Source organism: Cydia amplana, chromosome 24 (assembly GCF_948474715.1).
Source record: "Cydia amplana chromosome 24, ilCydAmpl1.1, whole genome shotgun sequence".
Classification (NCBI taxonomy): domain Eukaryota; kingdom Metazoa; phylum Arthropoda; class Insecta; order Lepidoptera; family Tortricidae; genus Cydia; species Cydia amplana.
Genome location: NC_086092.1, coordinates 6,435,227 through 6,448,586, shown reverse-complemented (window position 1 = coordinate 6,448,586; position 13,360 = coordinate 6,435,227). Strand labels below are relative to the sequence as shown.

Sequence of the window (13,360 nt, the reverse complement as noted above, 5' to 3'; positions counted from 1 at the left end):
TTTGTTTTTGCCAGGTTCAATCGATTTATTAGGCTTTAAAAAAAGGATCGAAAGAATGATGAAAATGAGGCAGTTGATTGAAATTTCGAAGTTTGTCAGATTAAATGAATTGTCATTTCTGGACATCGCGATTCTAAAATTGGACACTTCATTTATTTGATGTAACTTTAATTTACTTAGACTTTTATTAAAAAACTGGTTTATAAAGCCTTTTTGATTAAAATTTCAATGTTTGTTAGGGTAGTGTGTTAACAACATTAGAGAAAAAACCGGCCAAGTGCGAATCGGACTCGCGCACGAAGGGTTCCGTACCATTACGCAAAAAACGGCATAAAAATCACTTTTGTTGTATGGTTTCGCTTAAATATTTATTTTATTCTGTTTTTAGTGTTTGTTGTTATAGCGGCAACAGAAATACATCATCTGTGAAAATTTCAACTACCTAGCTATCTTCATGAGATACAGCCTGGTGACAGATAGACAGACGGACAGACGGAGAGACAGACAGACAGTGAAGTCTTAGTAATAGGGTCCCGTTTTTACTCTTTGGGCCGGGAACCCTAAAAAAAACACGTTGTATAACCCTTAAGACATAAGGGTGTCAGAAATTATGCAAAATTGAACCCTATTACTTTAAAACAAAGTTCAAAATCATGTGGGAAATATATTCCCTCTGCCCTAAGATTTCGTATAAACCGTGTGCTTACATTTATGGCTTTACTACCTACAAAAATGTTTAATTTAGTAACATAATAAAAAGAAAATTAATTAATTCCAAAAATGAGTTTCATAATTGGATTTCCTTAGATCGTGATTTTAATGGCCTTTCGCAACTCGATTAAAGTAACGTAAAATTATTAAAAAAATATATATTTTTCCTCAAGGTAAAATATAAAATATTTGTATCAGAATTATTTACGAAATAACGAGACCCATTTTAATTTTTGCAAAGCAGAAACGTCTGCGAACTATGCTTTAAGCTTAGAATAAATTTAAGTGGAAAAATTACTGTCTTGGGTGAGACTTGAACTCACCAAGGCCAGAAGTCATGAGTTCAAGTCGCACCCAAGACAGTATTTTTTTACTTTTAAATTTATTCTAAGCTTAACCAGACCGATTCAGATTTTACCGCTTGTAATTTTGAACTGGTTATGACCGTCGATCGTCTTGGTGATTGGCGCGGATCTCACGCACGACTTGCACTTCATTTCGCATGCACCAATCAGCGTGAGCGATCTTCAAGGTCGTATCAAAATACGATCAAAACCGTACAAGTTCTTAAAACAGAATCAGGCTCAATATTTGTTAGTAATTTTAGTACCTTTATAGTTTAGAAATAAGAGCAAATTCAAGTAATAAGTTTTTGGCCGAGGGATCTTTTCAAATATTATTCTGAAAAAATAAGTATGAAACTGATTTAAAAACATGTTTATGTCCTTCAGAAAGGACAAAAGTCTAAATTCCATTTGGGGCATTATCTATGAAAAGGGACCTTATTGTCGATGGCGTTTACGCCGCACAGCGTCGCGCGGCATTGTATTTATATCGGAGCATCGTTAATAATGGCGTAAGCGCCATCGACAATAAGGTCCCTTTATATAGATAACGTCACATTTATGTACTAGATTAGATCGCTGGCCCAAGGGAGAACTTACGGAAAGTTTCTTAAACTATCTGAATAACGTACCGTATCATTTCAAACTATTTAAACTTGCATGGAAATTTATATAGTATGAAACTTACTATTAAAGACTCACTTCGTACCTTATTGTCACAATGGCAATCAATATGAGAGTCGCTAGAGACCTCATACCATTGTCACTGTGACATACTTACAAAATGGGTTGAAAATTAAATTATTTGACTATACGAGTGGCTCGTTAACAACAAAAAAAAACTATAGTTTGTCAAAGGACTGTCTCATTTCAAACATATACAGAGAGAATCATACTCTTTGTTTTACAGTAGTACTAGAAACCAAAAGAAAAGGATGAGTATAGTTTTTTTTTCTTATTTACTGACAAATTGGTTAGACGAACTATAATTAGGACATCAAACTTGGAACGCACGTCACGCTGTCGAATGACATTTACACTAAGGGTACTGGTCCAAATCTGACTCGCATTTGGTCGGCGCTTTTTATCCTGTAGGTACTTTCTTTTACGTAACGTTGACACGATAATATTTTCCCCACTTTTCAAGCGGTACAGTAAAACTAAAAATGGCAGAAAAAGGCAAATCCTAGACGTTTCATCAAGTAGATTAGATCTCGGTCCCTAGCATGGTCCCTAGGGGGTGTTAGGCTGTCTCGATCAACGTTTGGCCGCGATAAATTCTGACGCTGTTTCTACACTCAAGCGCAGTAAAAACGAGTCAATATGTATTGTAAATTTCAAACTATGTAAGCCTGTAATGTAAATTATCTAGGGAATGTAAACTCGATATTTTGATTTATCATTCACTATATCCCCGTCATGCCACGGATTATATAATATCGGCCCTACCCATACTACTAAATACTTCAATATAAAAAACATTGATTGGCACAGAGTTTTATATCTTTAGTTCGGTCGATTTCAAAACAATATAAATCATAGGTATTTCCTTGTCTATATATTTCGAATGGTATTTCTTTTTAAATGGGTTTTAGGAGGATATAGATATTATATTTTAATTTTTCCTAGTATTTTCCAGAAATTTAAACACGAAAACTGTTATTATTCAATAATTTAACGTAGTTTTATATTAATGTTAGATTAGTTTTAATTTATTTAGTTAGTTTTAATGTTTTCTTTTGTCCTATGATTATCTTATAATTTATTTTATTTATTAAAACCATAAACATAACTAATAACAAACTTACAATAAAAAGTAACCTAAAATTAAAATTACATTTAAAGTGAAATATAATTTAATGAAGATTCCATGAAAATTCTAATTACTTTCTTGCATTCCCAACGTAGTTAAAGAATGCCATAAAAATATTTAATGGAGCAATTATGCAAAACGTTGAATTAAACTTTTATTCTACTTTTTAAATTGTTCTTTTAGAAGGTAAATCGCTCCCAGAACAGTTATACAGTTGTCTCAAGTGGTTTCTTAATAATTGCTCATTTGTTCTTTATATTTAACTTTATTATCACTACATAGTATAAAACAAAGTCGCTTCCCGCTGTCTGTCCCTATGTATGCTTAGATCTTTAAAACTACGCAACGGATTTTGATGCGGTTTTAATAGATAGAGTGATTCAAGAGAAAGGTTTTTGTATAATTTGTTAACCCGTGTGGAGCCTGGGTCGCTAGTAAAGTATGTAATGTTAAAACTTTCGCGTTTCTAACACATATTAAATCATATTTATAACCGGGTCTACCGTGAATTTATTTAGACTTTTCGTCTGGTAGTTACACAAAATCTCTGTTTTGACATTAGCCGCGACTACGCTCAGTGAAACCTGTGTCGGAACGTCAGTAAATAAAGGTACTTAACAAAATAAATTTGCGGTAGAACCGGTCATAAATATGATTTATTCGCAAGCAATTGTAATTGGCATAGGCTATGTCTTATCTCTGGGAAAACGCGCATCTTTGAGTTTTTATATGTTTTCCAAGCAAAGCTCGGTCTCCCCGATATTTTATTTATATTTACTTACAAATCTCTCATAGTGTACAAGACAAAGTCATATTTTCCGTATTACCTTATACATTGTTATCATATACTTGCTAACAATATCCTTTGACATTCCTCTTCGTTAAGCGAGGTAATTGGGTGAAATTAAGAGAGTTTCAGTTTCACGCTCGCTGGTCTGGCGAGTACTTATTACAGAATACCCACAGACAAGACATCCTCTAGACTGAGCATAGTAACGCTAGCCCCTCTGCCACTATATACGGTAGTTTTACTCCATCTTCGAGTCAAAGTGTCAGAATCCCGTGCCGTGATTGGTCCGTGTCTTTGAACGGACCAATCACGGCACGGGATTCGCTCACCTCGTCCCCCCGCACCCCCGTATTTTTGGCAAATCGGTTTCATGAAATAATTGCTCTCAACTCCGTCTAGAGGATTCCTAGTCTATGAGAATACCTACCAAGAAAAACAGCATCAATACATCAATATATATATTATAAAACAAAGTCCCCTGCCGCGTCTGTCTGTCTGTATGTTCGCGACAAACTCAAAAACTACTGTACGGATTTTCATGCGGTTTTCACCTATTAATAGAGTGATTCTTGAGGAAGGTTTTCGTGTATAATTTGTAAAGTGATGTATATGTGAGAATTATGTAGTAGTATATTCATTGTATATATTTTATTATTTCTATCTGTGTATTGTATATGTAGTTTATTATGTTTTTCAGTTGTTTGCAATAGTTCCTAATTAAATTCTCTTACTTTTCTTCTCACACCATTTTTATTACATCTCTGTTTAGCCCTATGGTTGACTGGTAGAGAATGCCTTTAGGCATTAAGTCCGCCATTTGTAAATTTTATTTGTATTTTGTGCAATAAAGTTTAAATAAATAAATAAAGGTTTTGTGTAAATTCGTTGAACTACCCGTGCGAAGCCGGAGCGGGTCGCTAGTAAAGCATATTCTAAGACGTTTGTACACTACATTTTTTTAATTCAGAGGAGGCTAAGACGGAAGATTGATCTTTATATACGTCGAGTTGCGTATCTTCGCCTGGATCTTGACACATTTCCTAAAAAATCTCTCAAATTTGAAAGCATTTTAATCCGTTAAGACAAAAAAATGTTTTTAGTACTCCCAACTATCAGTATACACCACTAAAACTAAGAATTTCATTGGTTAAGTTGGTAATAAATGCCCCCAAAGGCAATAGGCGATGTTTGGGTACTTTTCCCAATCTTCGCCTATGGCATGCCTTGCCGCTAATACTTATTTTTCTGTGACTTACACATGTTAAGTCGTATCTCCTTGGAATGTGCTAATATACTATGAACCTTAACTACACCAGACTAGGCATATTTAAAAAAACGGGGTAGTAGGCGAAGTTTATTGGTAACAGTCTGAAGTTGTTTTCATACATTTTCTATAATGAAGCTCGGGCTGCCAAAAACTAACCAACATGCCAAATAAAGGGGAGTAATGGTTTATAAGTTTAAAAAAATAATTATTTTTAACAAAATTGTATAATTGTTGCAAAACTGTTGTTATTATCGTAATTGACATCAAATCAACCTTATTTACACAAAGTGAGATATAAAAATACCTATTTGGTACCTACTCAACATCGGTAAGAGTAGAATAAACATTTGCATACCTATAGCATAAACTAAATAACCAAACATAAGAAAATATTTAAATTTGGAAACAAGTAATGTCATCCACCAATAAATGTGGCAAAAAGGCGAAATTTGGCAACAAGATGGGCGCAAAGTACCCTCACCAATGTTTTATCCAATTGTGACTTCTAAACGTAAGCTAGCCATTAAATAATAGTTTCATATGAAAAAGAAATATTTATAGGATATAATCATGTAAAAAGTTTATCATTTCCGGGTCCGTTTAAAACTGAAGTTAAAACACTGGTTCAAAAAAACGTGTGGTCGGTGTCACGAAAAAACCTCACTAAAGGTCAACTGTGTGAAGTTAGCCTCAGATTGTTCGAAGAATGTTGACTCCCGTAAAAAATACTTTGTATTTAGTAGTTTTACGTAAGGCTTACATTAGAAACATTTTGTTAATGGCAACTTATGTCAAACTAGGCGAAAATAGGTAGCGCAGGCGAAGATCCGAAACTCTACGTAGTGTATTTTTAAACGTTAATTAAATGAAAATCCCATTAAAAAATTTACACGGAAAATAGACTATTATTTTAAGGGCAGATTTCAATCAAATCTTTAAAGGGTTCGCACGAAAATATGTCTTAAAAAGTGTTTTATTAAATTATCTAACACCTACAAAACTTCTTCAAAAAATGTCCTTTACAAAGTACAAAAATAGAATCGCGCAATTAAGCCGCTTAACGAACGGGAACAAGTGGACTTTATTGTCCTTTATAAAGGCTTCTCGGATTATTTCAGATGTTTCAAAGCTTGGGAGATTTTACGACTTAGAAAACTTTAGAGTCCGACCAGTGAGTCGTGTATGTTAGCTATTTTTTAAAATTCTTTATATGGCAACTTTTTTTTCCTATTAAATAAGCTGTCAGTTTCAAGCTGTCATTTTATTTCATAGTAATTTTATTGTCAGGTGCGGTTTTTATTAAAATTCCCGCGTTTTATTTTGTGACACGACTCACTGGTCGGACTTTAAGACGAAAGAGAACGCTTCTCCATACAAACGTAGTAGTCCCCATTTTCCTCTCTAGATACCGAAAAGAAAATATTTTTACACAATTTACTGCAAATTAACCATAGCTATGCTCCTTCGTTTGATTTTTTTAGATTTTTTGTTTATTATAAATATCGGGAGCCAAAAACATATTCATAAAAAAAGTTTAAGTTTCTAACTCATAAGAATTAAAAATTGGGAGAAATAACGAAGGGGCATAGTTGTGGTTGATTTTACATGGAATTTTTTGCGTAAAATTCTTTTCTAACTATTATGATAATATACAGAGAGGAAAATGGGGACTGAATTTATACAGTGTGGAAAGATAAGTCGGGCCCTGGAGGGAAACTATCTTAAATCCTTAACCTGGCTCATTTTACTTAAAGGAGACATTCCTTTATTTTTAAAAAGAAACAAAACTGCATTCAAAGATTTTCTAAAACTCGCTTGTCTCGCCCGGGACTCGAACCGACTAAAAATTCCAAAAAAATAAAAACTCGCAATTTTATTCTACTAGTCGATACAGTTATTGTTAATGATAACATTTCTCCAAGAAACATTAGGTCTTAAACTCGTCTGTCGTACAAAAAATCCATAAAATGTAATAATATTTAGTACTCAAGATTTTTTTAGACAAGCCAAATTGAAGAAAAAAGAAAAATACTTTGAATGCAGTTTTGTTTCTTTTTAAAAATAAAGGAATGTCTCCATTAAGTAAAATGAGCCAGCTTAAGGATTTAAGGTAGTTTCCCTCCAGGGCCCGACTTATCTTTCCACACTGTATAATCTGTGATATATTCCTTAACTCTATAATATGCCCTTGCAATGAGTGCTTGTTAAACAACTTACAAACTAAAGGAATTTTGTTGTTTCTTACAAATTTGACGTGTAAAATATATATATTTTATGAATAAAACATTGAATTGAATTCTTGTAGAATTTTGTGTCCTTATACTTCTATATTTAACCAAGATGGCGTCACCGACAATATCCCGGCTTACAAGTTCATCTGTGTCACAAATTACAGCCATAACGCTTAACGGGAATCTTGGTATAGGGTCATGTTTCGAGGCTTACGGAGATTACGTATTAGATTGGATGGCATAGTTATGAATAATGAATTTTGAATTATACCATCTGCTTCCAGTTACAACATGCGTGTCGCTGTCCTTAATACATTTAGGATTATGTATCATGTGTTTCGTTACAAAATTTACAAATAAGTATACCGTAAATTGGAGTGAGTAGGGTTCGCGGGGAGAGTTGGGTTATGAATGGGGAGAGAAGGGATGAAAGGAGGGTGAGATGGGATTTTAAGGCTACTGGTACAAAAATAATGTACCTATTCCAATTTAAAATGGAGCTATAGTATAATACTCATAATAAAAAAAAATCAATCCAACAATCTTCCAAAATCACCTTTGTATGAAATCCCATCTCATCCTAATTACGAGGGACTACGGGGTGAGGTGTGATTTCCTGTTTATCGTCAAAGTTATAAAATGGAACTACATCCGGAACACTTATTATTATATATACACCATTCAGTTTGCATATGTAAAAATAAAATGTTATCGAGGTTTGAATGTCAGTTTGGCCCCTACTCACCCCATTTTACGGTACGTTTCTAAAATCTTTGTGTGTACCCTCATTGTTTGTTTGTAATTGTGATATGGATATCTTGTCCGAAATAAAAGCTTTTTAATTTAATTTAATTTAATTTAAAATGCTTGTAAATTAAAGTACTTTATAAAGAACAGCAGCATCGATTTTGACATTTTCCGCAGTAATGTCGCATTGCAATAATGCAGTAATGCTTGGTGCAGTCTGAATAAAAACGTCATTCGTCACCTTTAAGGATGACTCAAGTTAGACCGGGCCGTGTCGGGCCGGAGCTTCCGGCGCTTCGTTTTTTATGAAAAGCAAGCAGTCAACTGTTATTGCCATGAACAGTAAGCGGCGGAAGCTCCGGCCCGGACACGGCCCGGTCTAACGTGAGTCATCCTTTATACTGTCTGTCTATTATTAAAGGTTTTCTCAATAAATTCTTATTCTTATATTTTTTCTGTCTTGTCCGCAGTACCGCGATGCCTCTGAGCGCGTTCCTAATCGTGTGCGGGCTAGCCACGGTGCACTGCTGGGGTGGACTCTTCAACCGCTTCAGCTCTGACATGTTGGCTAACTTGGGGTACGGGCGCGGGCCGTACCGCCACTACGCCTATGGCCAGGTAAGTAAAAAAAAACCGGCCAAGTGCGAGTCGGACTCGCGCACGGAGGGTTCCGCACCATCAACAAAAAATTGAGCAAAAAAATCGTGTTTGTTGTATGGGAGCCCCCCTTAAATAATTATGTTATTTTATTTTTAGTATTTGTTGTTATAGCGGCAACATCATTTGTGAAAATTTCAACTGTCTAGCTATAGCGGTTCATGAGATACAGCCTGGGCACAGACGGACGGACGGACGGACGGACAGCGGAGTCTTAGTAATAGGGTCCCGTTTTTTACCGTTTGGGTACGGAACCCTAAAAAGAAAATGAAAAATTGTTTATTTCTATTAAAAAATACAGGTTAGGATCTCCTGAAATTACCTGTCATGTTAGTAAAAAATTATGAACAATTTGTGTCTCTTTACAGTAATTAATTTTTGAATAAAAATATATGACACAATAATACCTACCGTGACACGGGCAAAAAAGTGACGAAGCTTTAACTTGCTTTGATTTAAGAGAGTAAGCTAGACTTTCAAACGAGAATTAAAGGCAAGAAAAGGTAGGCAAAAGCATCGTTATTTATGGAATGGGGAGTTAAATATCAGAATGGAAATTGTATAACAAATCCATTTAAACCCAAATTTCAATTGCTTATCGTTAAAAAATTAATAAAGTAGTACCTACTTGGAACGTAAAATGCTCTAGTGCAGAAACGTATCATTTTCTGCACACCTTTTAGAACAGCAATTTAGAAGAGAAATGAAAAGGAATTTCTCAGTAATGTCAAGGTCTCTTCAGCGTTAAGTGTACTCAAATATTCCTTGTGTACATTAAACCTGCAAGGGTCCTTATACGGGTCATTTCCCTAGGGAGGTAAAGATGCGTAGTGAATCTGGCTGTAATGAAGTGCCTCGTGTATTAGTTAGGGAGGGTTGAAGTACTAACAGAAGATAAGTATTTTGACCGGAGCGAAGGTCTCCGTTTCAGCTTGGGAAAAAATCCTTAGTATGGCCACAGAATAAATAATAGTACTAGGTACAGAATACTCACTCTCTAACAAAACGCATCTGGCTTATGGCTTTCCCCAAAATTGGGGCGGAACGGATGTACTTTTAGCTACCTGTAGCAAAGCGACGAAATCGCGGAGTGAGCCACGCCTGGTATGGCCGGCTATCTTCTTCTACAGAACCCCTAGTCAGTGGGGAGACACTCCTCCTTTCGGGCAAACTCGGCTCCATTCGGCTCAGCATTACTCCGAGCAATTACTAAGGTTGGCACCACTTGACGTCCCTTTGCGTGCACGACCACAGATAAGATGATGACTTGAATTTTGACAACCCTAAATAGCCAAAAGGGGTATTAGTGCCATACATTCGATTGAGGGATAGCATGATTCGTCCCTGAAATCCCTAAATCGCTGTCAAACTTCGGTTTTGTAGGAAGTGTCCTTTCTGATGTACGGTAAGTAGTAGGTACTATTACTTATTCTGTGCCTTAGTGTAAATTTCAGTCGATAGCGTGACGAGCGTTCACGTCTAACCCCCACACTAGGCAAAGCCTGTCCCGTGAGGGAAATCACAAAATGAGACTCGAATGACTAGTGGTACATTACTCAAATTGAAGGCGCGGATATTTCTTAAACTCTGTTCTTCCACTATTAATAACTGATCATGGCTAAGATTAAATAACATCCCGTAATACCCGATACCCGTATCTATGAAAAGGGCAAAGGTTACATAAAATCAATTATCATTCGACCCCCTAACTGACCTTTCGAAAGGGAAAATAACCCGAGCTATTATAGCCAAGATATTGATGGCGGAATATTTTTAGCCCTAGACCGGTTATTCTAAAATTGTTTTGTGTTTTTCGTTATTAGTAAGTTTGTTCATAATTTAATTTTAGGGTGCGTTGGTCTAAATTTATACGAGTTTATCTTTTTATAGGGAATAACAAGATATTATAACGGAAATATGACGCCATCTTTCTGAATTTTTTCAATGGCTGTTAGGCTTGACTGAGGATTTTAGGTCTACCACGTATCTCAGGAGGTTGGTAAAGGCACAGGTAAAGGTGATTTTTACAAGATATTATAAGGGAAATATGACTACCCTCTATGACGTCATCATTCTGTATTATTTCCTTCCAGAATTTTGAGGTGGCAATAAGGCTTGAATTGAGGATTTTAGGTCTACCACGTAATAAGAACTATAAGAAGGTACCTGAATTTCAGGACTTAAACTAATTGACCGAAGCGTCAGCGAAGGTCTCCGTTTTGACTCGGGCAATGTCCGGACGTTCTCCTCTACAGGTCGCAATTCTCAAACGATTCTTGTTAAGGTTTGTGACCAGATTCTATGATTAGATTTTTTTTGTCGATCCAGTTTTTGTTTTTTTTTAAACGTGAAAAGTGGCATATTGTACTTAAGCACCAATGCGTCATACGCATTCCGCGCGTTAACCATGCTATCACATGTGTAGGACCCTGAAGCACAGAATAAATAATAGTACTAAGTACAGAAGATTCACTCTAACAAAACGCGTCTATTTACGACAGATATGACCGCTAGGAGGCGCAAGCGCGTGCAGGTGTCCGTTCGTAGCGGTGCGCGGCAACTACTATGGATAGACACCAAAATTGGTGTGAGCCGCATGTACTTGTAGGCACTTGTAGCGACGTAGCGACTGCGCCTGCCTTAAGCATTCGTGGCTCACTCCGCGATTTCGTCGCTTTGCTACAGGTAGCTAAAAGTACATCCGTTCGGCCCCAATTTTGGGGAAAGCTATAAGCCGCGCGTGGCGCTGTCGCCACCTAGCGGCCATATCTGTGCTGATCGTAACAGACGCGTTTTGTTAGTGAGTGAGTCTTCTGTACTTAGTACTATTATTTATTCTGTGCCTTAAGAAACATTTGTTCACCTTAAAAATTCTACCCATATCTCAGACATAGTTTATATGTATCAAAATCTGACGAAATTTGATCCATCATTGCGGTATAGAGTGACCGTTTACCCAGGTACCTTAAAGTAGATTCCATTGGACCCCTGAACCCTTTCGAATTGTATCTTAAATCGGATGGAAGGGTCCAGCAAATGTAATTTACGAGGGAATGTTTGCTAACGTTTTCAATTTATATTTTGACAACGTGACGTGATTTTAAACTGACGTGATTGAAACACTTTAAAGCCCTCTTGCACCATTCCATTAACCCGGGGTTAACTGGTTAAACCTGGAGTTACCATGGTTACCAGGACAATTTGGGGCCTTATTGTCGATGGCGCTTACGCCGCACAGCGTTGCGCGGCGTTGTATTTATATCGGAGCATCGTTAATAATGGCGTAAGCGCCATCGACAATAAGGTCCCTTTTCATAGATAACGTCATATTTGACACTAACTTAACGGTTTAACCGCTTAACCTCGGGTTAGTGGGATGGTGCAAGTGGGCCTAAGTATGCTAGTCAACGTTGACTCTGAATACGAAATAATATTATGTAGGTGTGAATCAAATTATGGACTAGGAATTCATAGTCTTATAAATATCAATAGTAGGTACTAGGTACCTATCCTTACTAGTATCAAAAAGACTTTTAGATAGAGGCGGATTGTGAAAGTAAATTAAGTATGTAGCCACAGTCAGTAAATTCACTGCCAACTTTTGCCTACACTCGGGTAGATGGCGTTAATTTCAATATTTAACAAATCAAATCAAATGGCGTTCTAACAGTTTTAATCTTTTGTCAGAAAATGGCAGTAAATGTACTCGGACTACATAATTTACCATGACAGTAACTCTCTATTCACTCTATTCTAAACTTGTGAGTAAATGTTAAACGTACAGTGTATGACATGACACAAAAGTTTTGGATATGTCACACTTTTGTGATCATTTTCTGTTAACAGCGGATATGCCACAACATTTTTGAAAAATATTTTTTCAAAAACCGATTAGTGTCTATTATAGCATATATTTTTGCTATTTTAGAAATCATTAGAAAACAAATTTGGTCAAAAATGGATATGGCACAATAGTATTCTCAGCCGACGATTTATTTAAAAATAATTTTTTAATTTAAACGTGAAATTCTACATTAATAATGAAATAGACCTTAAAGTTCACAATAAAACCTATTTTTTTTGTGTCACCAGGACGTACCCCCAGAGGAGGCCTACGCCGAGGCCCTGGAGGGCAACCGCATTGACGACGTGCTGGACGAGCCTGCTCACTGCTACAGCGCGCCGTGCTCGACCAACGGCGAGTGCTGCCGAGGCCTCATGTGCCTCGAGACAGGTATGGCTTAGACATCTCTAGAGGCCTACGAGGCCCCGAAGGGCCGAGCCGGCGCACTGCTACAGCGTGCCGTGCTCGACCCACGGCGAGTGCTGCCGAGGCCTAATGTGCCTCGAGACAGGTATGGTTTAGATACAGTCTCTATAGGCCACGAGGCCCTGGATGGTCGAGCCAGCGCACTGCTACTCGTACAGCGCGCCGTGCTCGACCAACGGCGAGTGCTGCCGAGGCCTCATGTGCCTCGAGACAGGTATGGCTTAGATATAGTATCTATAGGCCTACGAGGCCCTGGATGGTCGAGCCAGCGCACTGCTACAGCGCGCCGTGCTCGACCAACGGCGAGTGCTGCCGAGGCCTCATGTGCCTCGAGACAGGTATGGCTTAGATACAGTCTCTAGAGGCCTACGAGGCCTGAAGCGCTACTACAGCGCGCCGTATTCCACCAACGCCGAGTGTCTCGAGACAGGTAAGACTCTTTAAAATTACTTTAATCCGGTTCGAAGGACCGTTGGTGATAAATAAAAATATTTTATTCGACATCGACGTTACACAATGGAAACTACTTG

At 37.1% G+C, this 13,360-nt stretch overlaps 1 protein-coding gene across 1 annotated transcript in view; it reads left to right on the top strand.

Annotated features, from left to right (window-relative positions):
• LOC134659245 (ITG-like peptide) overlaps positions 1-13,360 on the top strand; it is a 46,614-nt gene that overhangs the window by 579 nt on the left and 32,675 nt on the right. The window contains exons 2-3 of the mRNA XM_063514889.1: positions 8,374-8,521; positions 12,653-12,794. Of these exons, the coding sequence (XP_063370959.1) occupies positions 8,374-8,521; positions 12,653-12,794 (290 nt within the window). The remainder of the gene's footprint in view (positions 1-8,373; positions 8,522-12,652; positions 12,795-13,360) is intronic.